The 13,644-nt window shown below is 49.1% G+C and overlaps 1 protein-coding gene across 2 annotated transcripts in view; it reads left to right on the top strand.

Moving 5' to 3' along the window:
* Positions 1-13,644, top strand: part of CCDC150 (coiled-coil domain containing 150) — a 343,163-nt gene that overhangs the window by 100,323 nt on the left and 229,196 nt on the right. For both annotated transcript variants that reach the window (XM_085635385.1, XM_085635384.1), the window contains exon 10: positions 718-825. In XM_085635385.1, the coding sequence (XP_085491511.1) occupies positions 718-825 (108 nt within the window). The remainder of the gene's footprint in view (positions 1-717; positions 826-13,644) is intronic.

Genomic DNA, 13,644 nt, shown 5'->3' with positions numbered 1-13,644 from the left:
TCTAAGAGTGTCAGTGGTTTATCCTAAATGCTTTGAAACACACTGAAGATTGGTGTAGTAGAATAGAGACAAAAGGGGGTCTGATCTCTTCCCAGGGTGTAGATTTTTTTGTATCCTCCAGATTCTTCCATTGAGGAACAGCAGTAGAGCAGAAGACTTTTAGTAGTGCTCACTGGTCTTGGCTTCTCTCTGTGTCCCTATAATTCTCAGCGTTGACCCTCAGGTGGGAGATGAGGTATGAGGAAAGTGGAACAGAAATAATAGTGGAGTGGAAGTGAGTTAGGTGCTCCTACCCTAGAACAAGAGCTGGGGACTGAGCAACAGGGACTGAGTTGGAAGTGTTGGATAGTTTGAAGCTCTTTCCTTCAAGTGCCACATATAGATTGTTTGCTGTGGGGATGGGAGGCTGAGAGGAGGATGCTAGGCCCTTTCCCACCCAGCGGGACCTTTAGTGGTACTTCTTAGTAAAAGTTCCAAACCGATGGTGCTAATGTTACTGAGAAAATGTCTTTGAACATCTTCAGGCACCTTCTTGGGCACACAAGAGATTGTGGCTGACGCCAGGTACACTTACATACTACATGAACTTCACCTACTTCATCTGCACCATTAGCATCATACACTATAAGTACACGTACAATCTGGTAAATTGTGAGTGAGGGTTCATGTCCTGAACTTTGACTATTACATTTTCTAATAACTTCCTTCCTCCACTAGGCCCAGAATGACCAACTGGAACAGCAGTGCTCGGAGATGAGCGCCTGTCTTCGAACCCTCACCATGGAGAATGCCAAGCTGGTCAGTGAGCACCAGGCCACTCTTAAGGTACTCTTCTTTACTAGGCATGCAAGAATCTTCTTGGCTGTACCAATGTGCATTGATTGACTGAAGCCCTCCACCGTGACTACTGACCGCCTACAGAGCGAATGCACATAGATAGCCTGTGCCCTATGTGATACATTAAGGACCTACGCACATATCATATTATGACTGTGTGTATTGCAAACACAACAAGATGATGGACGGAGTGCTGAAACTTTTCAACCCCTCACCCCCAGTCAAGAGATCTGGGTTTGATCCATCGTTCTTTTGCTCCGCATGCCACCCCAGTTTGGACCCCGCCATATGCAAATCAGTCTGGACCCTGTTCCTCATGGGAAAAGTCTAGCCTGAACTGCCAGGCCAGGTCCTCTCTGGACCGGAAACAAGCATCCTGGGAACGGTTTTGGGGTATTGCTCCTCATCAGCCGGGCTAGCTTGACTCCAGTGGCACAACGAGCAAGGGACCCACGTCTGGGTATACCCATGACTACTTAGGGAGAACAAGGGACTGTGTGTATTGCAGTATAGTAATCCACCTGTACCAATGTAATTATCTAGTTGAAACAGCACAGTACTGTGAGCTCTGTACGAATGAGCCTTGTTAGAAGAGTGCCCTCGGTTGTAATTGTGGTATTTGCAAAACGTTTGCTGTAATCCTGTGTGGAGCACCACAGTACGTTCTCTGTATCAGTGTGTATCGGTAGGACAATGATTTGTGCGGGTCCCTATGTACCAATGTGCATAATTAGGCGCACACCCTTTCTAGTGCATTAAGGTGTTCCATGTGTACTGATGCTCATAGGTCTTGACTTTGAATATTACAGTACTGTAAGCCGCCTGTATCAAGGTGCAAATCTTGATGTAACCTTGGGAATTACCCTAGTTAGAACTATGCCATCTGTTGTGCAGGCAGGTGGTAACTATGTAGAAATGTACATAGTTTGCCTTGTGCAGAGAAGTACTATAAGCTTTCGGTGTTACTGTGCTTAATTAACACAATGTCCTTCACAGTGCATTATGGCTTCTGTGTGGACCAATAGGCCTACAATGTTGTAATCTTCCGCAATGCATGACTAATATGTGTTGCTTTGAGCCCTGTCAGGAAGAATCGAGGAGACTAAATGCAATAAAACAGAGTTTTTGATCCGTATCAAACTACATTAATGGTGAGGTCACTTGCTGAGAAAATTAAAGTGCAAGTGGGTTCCTAGGTTTTGGAAATATATTTAGATTCTTGAGAACATGTAAATATAGCAACCTATTATTGTGTCATACGCAGTGTTAACCTTCTCTTTGATTTGCGTCATTTACAGTAAATCAGATTATAGGGCTTGAATCAGACTGCTCGTCTTGAGTAAAATTCTGTCTTTTTCTGCTGATTAAATGTAGTTTGGAATTAAATTGTTATGAACAAAGAATTGTTGCGCCATTAAATGGTACTGTTCTGACTTACATTGCTGTCGGAACTGTGTACATGAATCTCACGCTCTATCCACGGTGTAGAGCATATGAGAGCAGACCAGTTATGTCCTCAGACTGTCCATGCAAAACGGTCATAATGACATGCTTTCAACCTCCCCCCCCCCCCCCCAACCACCTGAAACCTCCTTCCGGTCAGTAGCTCGGACCCTGCTGCCGCCCCTACAGAGAACGCCCTGAGCAAAACTAAATATTGGGCCTTCTCCCACTCATCCTCTTCAATCATCGATGTATTGAAAATTTGTAAGAAGGAGGAGGAAGGTGAGGGGGCAAGATTAAGCGGTAGTGTTAAAATGAAGCGCTCCAGCACCTTTGGGTAATGTACACACTACATACAAATGCATAAATACACAAGGAGATCCCTTAAAACAAATCAAGTAAAAGGTAGACGGGGTGCCTGCAGCCGTCAGGAAAAAAAAGTGTTTTAACCCACTTCTCGTTGGGCCGGTTGGTCCTAAATCGTAGGGAGACTCCTGCAGGGATCTCCGGTGCCCTTCTGGAGGTCGGCGCACTAGGCGTGTGACTAGTTCGCATATGTTGAAGCCGGCCCTGCCCCCCCAGAGCAAGTCAGCGTATTGTGGAGAAGGAAATGTGATGTTCCTAAGTGGATGGGTATGCTTTCTGTCCACTTTAAATTTCTCAGGAGGGGGCCCTACTCTGATTCATCACTCCAGCTCTTTTCACCAAGTTCCTTGTGCAGATCACAAATACCTTTATGCCAGGGTGCTGGCCAATAACATCACCTCACTAAAGGCGTAAGGGATATCGGACAGTTTTTCTGTTTGCGGCACTTGTGATTTCAAAGGCAAATACTTGAAGGGCTTTTATTCTCTCTCTAAACTCTTTCAAGTTTTGTGTGATTGCTACAGCACCTACCGCATCCCTAGTTGCAGACCCACTACTCCTTTGCCTTATCTACTGGCCCCTTCTTTTCCTAAAAGAGGCACATTTAGCTAGCCAGTTCGGAAAATTATTTCTTTCGACCTTGTTTCGTTCTGCCATATGCAGTCTGTGATCGCCTTCCAACAATCGAATAGGTTGTGGCAAACTTTTCCAAGGCTGACCCTCCCCAAGGTTGGATGAGCTTCCTGTGGAATTTCACTTCAGTGCCTGAGGGAGGCTGACCCCTGAGAAGTGTACCAATGATGTTATTCAAACCCAAGGAGGATGGAGGATATGCAGAATTAGTTTGTGTGGGGATGAAATGTGAGTGAACGCAGGAGTTTACTGTATCACTGTTCCAAAGATCAAGGCAACAAGTGTCCAGTGTTTTAGAATTAATGTGTTGCTTTTATTGAATTTCTTTCAACAGAGATAAATCTCTTTCCCAAAATTCAATCCTGCTTTGCATAACAGCCAAGCAGCCAGTAGTTCCGTGACTGACCGTTGCATCCTCCAGGCTTGTCCGTTCTCCTAATGTGCCCTTTTTTAAAACTAGAACATCTCTTCATTATGTTTAATTCTATTCAATGTATTAGCAATGCCCATGATAAACCTTCTACTCATTCAAATATAGGGGTCTTGTTAGAAATGGGAGTCCTGGTTGGCTTAGGTGTGCACCCAGGCCAGGCAGGAACCACCACTCTAGTCAGGGTAAGCTAGATACACACTAAAAGATAACCTATGCTCACCCTCTGGTAGCATGGCATAGAGCAGCCAGGCTTATCCAAAGAGGCAATGTGTAAAGTATTTGTGCAACACACACACACACACACACACACACACACACAAACACACTAACACAATGAATACACCACAAATAGACCCTTTAGAAAAATTGATTATTATATTCAGAACAAAACAAGACCAAAAGGACAAAAATCAATTTTATAGAAGTTTTAGATATTGGATTTTAAAAGAAAGAGCTTAGAAACAAGTAGCGCTTAAAAAAGAATAGGTTATTTAGATAACACTCGTCCAGGGCAAAGACAAAGTTCAGGCTGCCCGCTATGGATCGCCGGGCGGCTACAGGACTCGGGCAGGCCCCTGTGAATAAAGTACCTTTCCTGGTCGTAAACAGCCAGATGCATCGATGTCGAGGCCTGCAGGTGCAAGATGCATTGATCGTCCCCACATAGGGAAGTCGATACATAAGTTCCGAAGACTAGTGCCTCAGTTGAGAGGCGTTGAGCGATGTGCCAGATTCTGCCACGCTGTCAAGGGATGCGTCAATCTCACCAACCTGCAGAGGTGGTGATACACTGTCCGATGCGTTGATCTCTGGAGACAAATTGCTGGCTCCGAGACGATAAGCCGATTTTACTCCCACAACGAGGTCAATGCACCGGGTGTGCTACACGCAGACAGAAGATGTGTCACTATGTTGCAAGTATCTTGGCCACTTCCAGTGAGCCAGGAATAGGAGCAGGAGTAGAGACTTTGATATCCCTGAGTCTCAAGCAACAGGAGGCAAGCCAACAAGCCCTTGGAGATCACTTGGAGTGAAGGCAGAGTCCAGCTCTCCTTCAGCAGTCAGAGTGCAATAGGCAGCAGGACAACAAACCGAAAAGCAGACCTTATAGATCAGCAGACCAATTGAGTCCTTTAAGCACCACAGCAGTTCTTCTGGCAGAGTTCCAGTTACAAGTCTGATTTTTAGGGGGGCGCAAACCCAGTACTTCTACCCAAAAGTGCCTTTGATGTGGGAGTGACTTCAAAGCAGCTCTCTGAAGTGCACAAGTATCCCTTTCAACCCAGTCTTGTCTGCCAGGCTATCTGTGGGGGGGTAATCAGTCCTTTGTGTGGGGACAGGACACTGCCTATTCAAGTGAAATGTTCGCCCCTCCCTTCCATCCTGCCCAGGCAAGGCCATCAGGATGTAGATGGGTACTCAGACACACCTATCCTTCCTGTGTTGTGGCTGTCTAGAGAGCATGCACCAAGTGTAGCTGTGACCCTCCCCAGATGTGTATTGGAGACAAGTAAGGCACACAGAGCAGTAAGTGCAGAGAAATGTTCACTTTCTAAAAGTGGCATTTCTAGAACAGTAATGATCAATCCTCCTAATGGGTGAAGAATTTAACGTTAGCATTCCAAAGATATGAAACAAGAAAAAGCTATTCCTGTCTGATCAGGCATTACAGCTTAACAGTGTATTAAGGAATTTCAAAAACTATCCTACGATAGAGGTAGTAGGCCTCACAGTAGAGAAAAATAAAGTTGGGAGTTGTCATTGCCAGGACATGTAAAGATTAAACACACATGTCCTACCTCGAAGTGGCAGTAACACTGCATACGCCTGCTCTGCAGTGGCAGGCCTGAGACATGTTTCCGGGGCTGCTTGTGTGGGTGACACAATCAGTGCTCCAGGCCTTCTAGTGGCATTTAGTTTACAGGCCCTGGATATATGGTATACCACATTACAGGGGACTTAATAGTAAACTAACTATGCCAAACAGGTGTAAACCATTTATACCATGTTTAGAGAAGACAGCACATGCACTTATGCACTGATAAGCATTGGTAAAGTACTCAGAGTCCTAAAGCAAACAAAAGAACCTGCAAAAAGAGGAGAAAGGCAAAATGGTTTGGGATTACCCTTCAGAGAGGTCCATTTTCCAACAGTTCTTATTTGAGTTTAGTGGTAATAGACAGGACCAGCCTCCAGCACATATGAATTACTATTAAAGTGAATTGGATTACACCTAATCAAAGATTTTGTTATAGAACAAATAGTGCTCATTTGATGAATTTTCAGACTGACCTTTCTGGAATTCGAAGAAATTCAACAAAACCAATTAACGTATTATAAAACTTTGGACAGTCATTGCCCCGGTCTTTGAAATTTTATGAGAAGAAAATCTACCATCTGGGAGAAGGGTGAAATTTTGGGAATGAACTACCCCTTTGTTCCCCTCAATATTTCAATTGTCTGTTGTAAGATGGAAGACTGGTGTGGTTTGAGTGTTGCTCACAATTAATCTAAATCCAGTCGTACATTTCTTCGAACACACTTTAGGGGAAAGTTCAACAAGAGCATGTAAGTTTCTAAATATGAAAATAAAAAATAGCAAAGTAGTTCAACATCGACGTGTTCTAGCTGCAATGCGGGATTCTAGGGGACTGGGTCTTAGAGAACTTGGTGATGACTGAAAAAGGATGCGGTGGTGAAACCACGTTCACAAGTCCTCACTATAAGATGGATACCCAAGATAGGGAGCGGATACTGGTAGAGATCTCCTCAGGGACATAATAGGTGGCCAGCATAAGGATACCTTGGTGAAAAGATGAAAGGACTCACGTAATCTTCTTGTAATGATTTCCAAGTTTATTTGTAAGACTCCACCCAACACACGGGAGCGTCCTCCCAGGACAGTGAACGAACGGCAACTGGGCTACTGACTTCGAATCACAACCAGGTAACGCTCCATGCGCCAGGCCCACATTCAAATGAACACAGGCCACAGAACACATCTTAACATTCCTAAAGTGTCATCGCGCTAACCGCGCGATGCCCGACATGTCCACTATTAAACCTGGTCTCTAATACAAGCAAGAAGATTTACTTCCCCTCTCTGGTTGGGTAGCAAACATAAATGTAATTGGAATACAGTGGGTCACTCACGCCTCTGGCCCCCAGTGCACTGCACCTGCTGCACTAGTGCTAGCAACACTTTGGTGCATGTTCAGACCATTATCTCACAGGAACAGTAGATTATCTTGACAGCAGTGTGTCACAGGATGGATTGAAGGACTTCACAGGCCTGAGGGTAAACCATCTGGGATTTGGAGGTCCCCCCCCCCCATTTTCCCTTCCTTTTCTTGGATTATTCCTCTCCTAGAATGTTCTGGCGTGACCGGTCTTGCAGAGCAGTTTAAAACAGCTGTATGAGGCGTTGTATAATCTCCGTTTTACTTTCTTGTGTAAACTCTACTTCCTGCATCTCGGTACTCTGCAACACCCAGCTCCGAGGGATTAAGTAACACCTGTAGCTGCTGGGCAGGAGGTCTGGGACCCCTCCTTAATGTATTATTGGGTTGTGGTTTTGCGATATTCGACATAAGACTTCCAAGGCCCAAGAGCCACGAGGGAATAAGTGCAAGCAAGCACTGCGTTTTGAACTGTCTGCAGACGCCACAATTTTATAGTACTGTAGCATAGCTTGTGAGTCTAGTTTCAGAGAATTAAAGTGTTTTAAAAAAAATGATGAAACGTAAAAATATTTTGGATGGCCGCACATGTACTTGGAAAGAGATAATGATTGCGAAATTACGAAATTCTGGTTTTAAGTCCCGGACAGATTATACGGTTCCCCTTTAATTGCTAAACCCCAGCATCACACAGAGAACGTGGAGCGCGCGCACCCAACAATGCGTGGAACTTTGACGCTGTGTACGCCAGAGTCAGTCTGTCCGTGGATGAGTCCCTTGACGCTGCGCCCAGAACAGCTAAGTACCGCGGGAGCTCACTGTTTGACCCCTTCTGGGCTTTATTTGCCTAAATCCTAGATCATATATTTAAATGCCTTTTTTCATTACTTCACCACCTTTGTAAACACCCTGTCTGTGTCAGCTGCCCTCTTCCTCCACTTTTTCTTTCTCCCTCTCTCTCCCTCGTTCGTTCTCTCTCTCCCTCTCTCTCCCTATAGCTCTCTTTTTATTTATTTTTGAATCGTTGCAATAATATTAGCCCACTTCCCTAGCCAGAAAAAAAAAGAGATCCCCGTTTAAGAAATATGTGTACATGGGATCTGGGTGGAATTATTTTTTTGTGGTTATAATGAAGTCCTCCAGTTTTCCGTTTTTACAATTTTTTTTCAGATGAATACAGACGGGAAACAATGTGTTTCCTATCTACCTTTATTTTCTAAAAAGGGGCTTCTTTTGAGTGATTTCATGCTGTCTTTTACCAATTCCAGATCAACAGCTGACCAGATACACTGCACGTGGAGTTAAAAAACAGGATGAATTTTGCTTAAATGAATCCATATGTCAACATATGTTTGTAGTATAATACGAATATTTTTCCTGAGTGTGCACAGTCATGTTTGGCTGCTTAAGACATCAAAGTACGAGTGCACATTTATTAGTTAAATGTGGAAATGTACGATTTTTTTCAACTTCACTTATTTACAAAACACAAAATAAATATGGATTAATATTGATAGGACAACAAAAAACTAAATATGAATAAATACAGACGGAAATGTTTTTAAAAAATACCATAAAACCAGGAGCCCTAATTATAATGGAGAGAGGTAAAACAGAATATATATATGAAATAAGACGTCAAACACTGAATGGCTTCTTACTTATCAGACGTATCTGATAGAGACTACTAGTCGCAGATTCCTTCACGTCGAATTATCCCCAGGTGTGAGACTGGATCCGGAAACTTTTGCCACAGCATCCCTGCGCGCCGGGGCGACATCACGCGACTCCGCCCAGGCGTCGTCCACGTACGTGACGTCAGCGAGGTCACATAAGACCCACCCCGGCGCGGCCACGTCAGTTTTTTCCTTTTCCGCGTGCAACGTCGATCCGTTCCTTGCTGCGGGCCTGTTTCAGGCCCCCCGTTTCTTCTATTCTTTTTTGGTGGGAGCAGTGTGCGAATGCCTTCGGGCTTCAAAACTTGCACGTTTTGTGGGCGTCTTATGTCGGCGACGGACCCTCACCTCATTTGCATGTGGTGTTTGGGGGAGGATCACGGCACCTCGGATTGTGCGGCGTGCCAAAAGTTGAAGCCGAAATTGCGGAGAGAGCGCCGCATGAAACTTCTCTCGGTGCGTGTCTCCAGGTCGACGTCCTCCCCTCGCCGTGGTCATCGTCCTCGCCTTTCTCCGATGTCACGTGAGTGTCACTCCCCGGTGGGTAAGTGTCGCAGTTCGTCCCCGGGGGCTGGTTCTCGGCCTACCGGGGGCATGGACTCTCCGCGGGTGATGCGGCCCTGCGTATCGTCCTATCCACCGTTTCCTGGTGTTGGGGCATCGAGAGTCCAGATGGAGACTTACGGGGCGGCTTTACAGGCCTCGCTGGCGTCTCCTCCTCCTTCCCCTCCTGGGGCGTCAGCAGATCCCTCTCCTCGTGCAGGGCCCTCTGCGGCGCCGCCGGTGGCTCTGGCGCCGACTGGGTCGGATTCAGGCTTGGAGGATGTGGTGCTGTTGGGGTGCGGCTCCTCTGGGACACCTCCTTCAGGCCACGGAGTCTCTGCCTCGCCGCAAACACCGCGGGGTCCTTGTGGTGTCGCGGGAGGTCGCCGGGGCTCGGGTCGCATCCCCGAGCCCCTCTCGGTCCCTTGGCAGGGTGGTCCTGTCTAAGGCCGAGGTGACGCCGCTACGGCGCCGGCAGCAGCTGGACCGTGCGGAGACACAGGGGTTAGTGGCCCCTCCTCGTCCCGCTCCGGGTCGAGGGCAGACCCCTCATCCTTCTCCGGGCCCCTCTCGTACCGCCTCACAGGCAGCTGCCTCGTTGGAGGGCGAGTCAGAAGTTGTATCGTCCCTGGCGCCGCCACAGGGGTTGCCGGGCGACCTTCGCCTCCTTCTAGGCCGTTGCCGGCGGAGGGCTTCGGGCCCCTCCCCGGGCCCATCCCGTTCCCCCACACAGGTGGTTGCCTCAGTGGGGGTCGGGCCGGCACCGTCCCGGCGGCTCTCCGGGGTCAGTGCGGCTCCAGCTCTACTCCGGTCCCTGCTCCGGTCTCCGGTGCGGGGTGACTTGGAGGTCCCTTGCCTGTCGACTACGAATGGCGCCGGTGTCCTGCCTCAAGCGGCGGACTCCATCGCTCCGCAGAGGGGTCGTACGGCGGATTCGTCTTCGGACGCTTCTTCTTCTCCGGAGGCAGGCTGCATTTTGGTGTCCTTCCCGGAGACTGGTCGACGTGTGATGTCTTTTTCACCAGCGTCGAAGGGTGGCTCCCCGCCCTTTCTGCGGCAGGGGTGTCCGTCGGAGGAGCGGCAGGTCCCTCATTCTTCGGCACCTCCTGACTTCCAGGTCTGGCCCTTGCCCACCCTACTTGGCCTCGGGGACGGCCGCCTTAGTTTGCAGCCGTCGCCCACAGAGGAGTTGCTTTCTCCACCGTGGGGCCCTACGGATGTGGGTGCGGCCTTCACTCACGCAGTGTCCACGGCTGTGGGCATCCTACGCATGGGCAACCCGGTGGCTCACTTTCCGGCGGACCACCTGTTGGAGGTCCTCCACTAGGACTCTGGTGGGAGGGAAATCTTCCTTCCCTTTGAAAGTTCGCTCCTTTCTGCCTTGACAGGGGCATGGAGGCGTCCTGCCTCTGGGGACCCGGTGCCTCCGTATCTTCTGCATCGGCACCTTCCGACGCCGCGTGCCCCAGCGGGCCTGTCCGTTCACCCCTCAGCCGCCAGTCCCCTTCTGCGGACTGCTTTCCCCTCCCTACCGCCCCTGTTGGCTCCCCCGTACAGGGAGGCCCGCTGGATGGACACTTGGGGATGCAACATTTTCACCTCGACCAGCACGGCCCTGCGGGCCCTTAACACCTTGTGTGTGCCGGCTAGGGCCTCCTCCTGTTTGTGGGACTCTGCTGAGTCTCCGGGGTCTGCAGCGTCCCAGTCTGCTCAGATGGATTTGGGGCACCATGCGTTGGATGACCGGGAGCTTGCGGCATTTATTCTCCGCTCCGCTCTAGACGTCTCTGAGGCGCCGGGCCATGGCTTCCTCAGTCACTCTGTCGCCATGCTTGGCTTCGGAACGGCATCTTCCCCGAAAATATTCGAGAGGCTCATTGATCTCCCATTTGATGGCAGTCTGTTGTTTCATGTCCCGGCTGGATCTGCCATCCAGAGGCTCATGGCAGGGCTCCGTCCTCCTCCTCCGTCCCCTTCTCAGTGACTTCTGAGTTAGGGTTGTCTTTAGGTCTTCTTAGGCTGGCGGTTATGGTTGTGGAGTATGTTTTTCTGGCCGATTATGTCCTTCCTCTGGACTTTGGCATTGTTGGCTGCTGGATGGCCCCTTGTTGCTGTTGTGTGTGAGTTCTGCAGGAGTTGTTGCGCAGACTTGGCCCTGAGATTGGGCCTTCTGCTTTGCTTGGGCTGCTGTCAAGCCTGTTGCGGGGATGTTTTTTTCCCCGTGGTTCTTTTGTTTCTTCCTCTGCTGCGGAAGTTCTTCCAAAGAGGGTTCCCCTATATTGGGACTTCACGTGCCCTATGTGGGGCTATGGTAGCTGTCATATGGCTTATGCTCTGCTGGAGGGTTCTGGTTGCCTTCGGGTACCTGTTCTCCTTGGTGTTTCCGTAGGTTGCTTTGCTCCCTGTGGTCATGTGCGCGGCCACTCGTGGTGGTGGTCCGGGCCTCTCCTTCTCTCCCTGCTTCCGTTCTGCGGTCTGGGATGTCCCTTACTACTCGTTGCCTACTTGGTCTTCCTGGGGCCTCGAGCTGTTCTTCTTGCTTCTGGCCTTGACTGCCGGCATTGTTCTGGCTGACAGGCCGCTCTCTATCTGGAGTGGGCTCGCCTTCTTCTCCCTAGTTTCATTGGGCTCTCTAGGCTTCTTCTTCCTGTCTTGGCATTTGACGGAAGCTGTGCTGCCTTGTGGGAGAGTGCGGTGCTTTGGCCTCTCAGCCCTTGCCTTTGGTTCCTCTGCTGTGGGTGTGCGAGCCTCTTCAGCCTTCTTTCCCTCCTACGTCCCCTTGGGGTCGGTGGGGTTCTGCTTGTGCGGGTTCCCTTGGCCTGGCAGGGGCAAGGTTTTACCTAGTCCACAGATCTGGTCCCCTTTGGGGCCCTCTGCTCTGCATTGGCTGGTGGGGTCCTTTCGCAGACCCTCCTTCCCCGGGGGTATTGCTAGGGTATCTGTTCTACGTGAAGGAATCTGCGGCTAGTAGTCTCTATCAGATGTACAAGTTACTTACCTTCGGTAACGATATATCTGGGAGAGACGATTCTAGCCGCAGATTCCTTCATGGCCCGCCCTTCCTCCCCTATTCTGCGAGGACCCTTCGGTTGGTCTTTGGCACTCGCCTCCCGGTAGGGGCTGTGTCTCCTGTGAGAGCCTTCCTTGTTCTTGGCGCGTGGCTCTGGCTGGGGGCAGTTCCTTCCTCCCTTTATTCTTTGAAGGATGGGGTTTCAGTGCGCTGTGCCCTGCTGCTCTGGCTACTCCAGGTTTGGGGGGGGTTTGCTTCTATCCTTGTCCTCCCTCCCGTCCCTCCCTTCCATTGCTGTCCTCTGGTTTGAGGGTCCTCTGGCCATGTCTTGCCCTTGTCCTTGTGGGTGGTTGCCCTCTATGTTGAGGTGGCTTGGTGGCTTGTTGTCCCTATCCGCCTTGGGACTGGTCCCCTTCCTTACTCAGGATGAGGGGGATGAGCTTCCTCCGTGTGCCATGACTTATGCCTGTTCTTCCCTTCGGGGCACAGGGATGGGAGGTTATCTATGTGCGGGCAGGGTGGCTGCGCAGGTTTCTGCTTGTTGTTCTTCTTTCTTCTTTCCCTGCCCTTGGGGTCTGCGGTGTTGGCACTACCCTGGTGGTGTTGTTAGTCACCGTTGCTCTCCAACTTTTCTGCTCTACGCACACTGTTCCCATGCTCCCACCGTTTTTTATTTGGTGATTCCGCGTTGTGGTGCGGAAAAGTTCTCCGGAGAAAACTGACGTGGGCACGCTGGGGCGGGTCTTACGTGACCTCGCTGACGTAACGTACGCGGACGACGCCTTGGCGGAGTTGCGTGATGTCACCCTGTCCCCGGTGCGCAGGGATGCTGTGGCAAAAGTTTCCGAATCCAGTCTCACACCTGGGGATAGTTCTACGTGAAGGAATCTGTGGCTAGAATCATCTTTACCAGATAAATCGTTACCGATGGTAAGTAACTCATACTTTTGTTCCATTTATAACTTTTGCACTAAACAGTAGCATGCAAAAAGGGGTTTACAACCAATATTTCACATGGTATATCTGCTGGTCCAAAGTTTTGCCTGCACAGTTGGACCTGAATGAAATTGCAAGTGCAAATCATTAGCAGTATTTCCGTTCATCCTGTAACAGATGCGCAGTGCAAAAACTCCGATTGATGCCCAGCCTTGCAGCTTAAATAAGTCAGTGAGGTGAGTCGTTGATTCGAGCGATGAAGCCATGGAATGTTAACGGTTCTCTTCCTCCTACATCTTTCTATTCTAGATCCCGCTCAATAGTGTGGCCTTCATTTGGTTGTAGTTTCCCCTATTCAAACATTTAGTTTCTGCTCACCTGAATATTCTTCTTTTTTTGGAAATAATTTGTTCATCTTTTGTACCCTTAACTTCTACTAGTATAATAGCAGGCACTTTCCTTAGAACATATGTACTTTGCCTTTAATAGGACAGACCCCTGGTGTCTCAAATGTTACACTTTCTGAAAGTCTGATCATAGTGTTTTTTTTTTACCAGTGGTGGTCTTTCAGCTGGAGACATTGCAGCT

This window comes from Triturus cristatus, chromosome 11 (genome assembly GCF_964204655.1).
Source record: "Triturus cristatus chromosome 11, aTriCri1.1, whole genome shotgun sequence".
Lineage (NCBI taxonomy): Eukaryota > Metazoa > Chordata > Amphibia > Caudata > Salamandridae > Triturus > Triturus cristatus.
The sequence above is the reverse complement of the archived record's forward strand: the minus strand, read 5'-3'. Positions and strand labels throughout refer to the sequence as shown.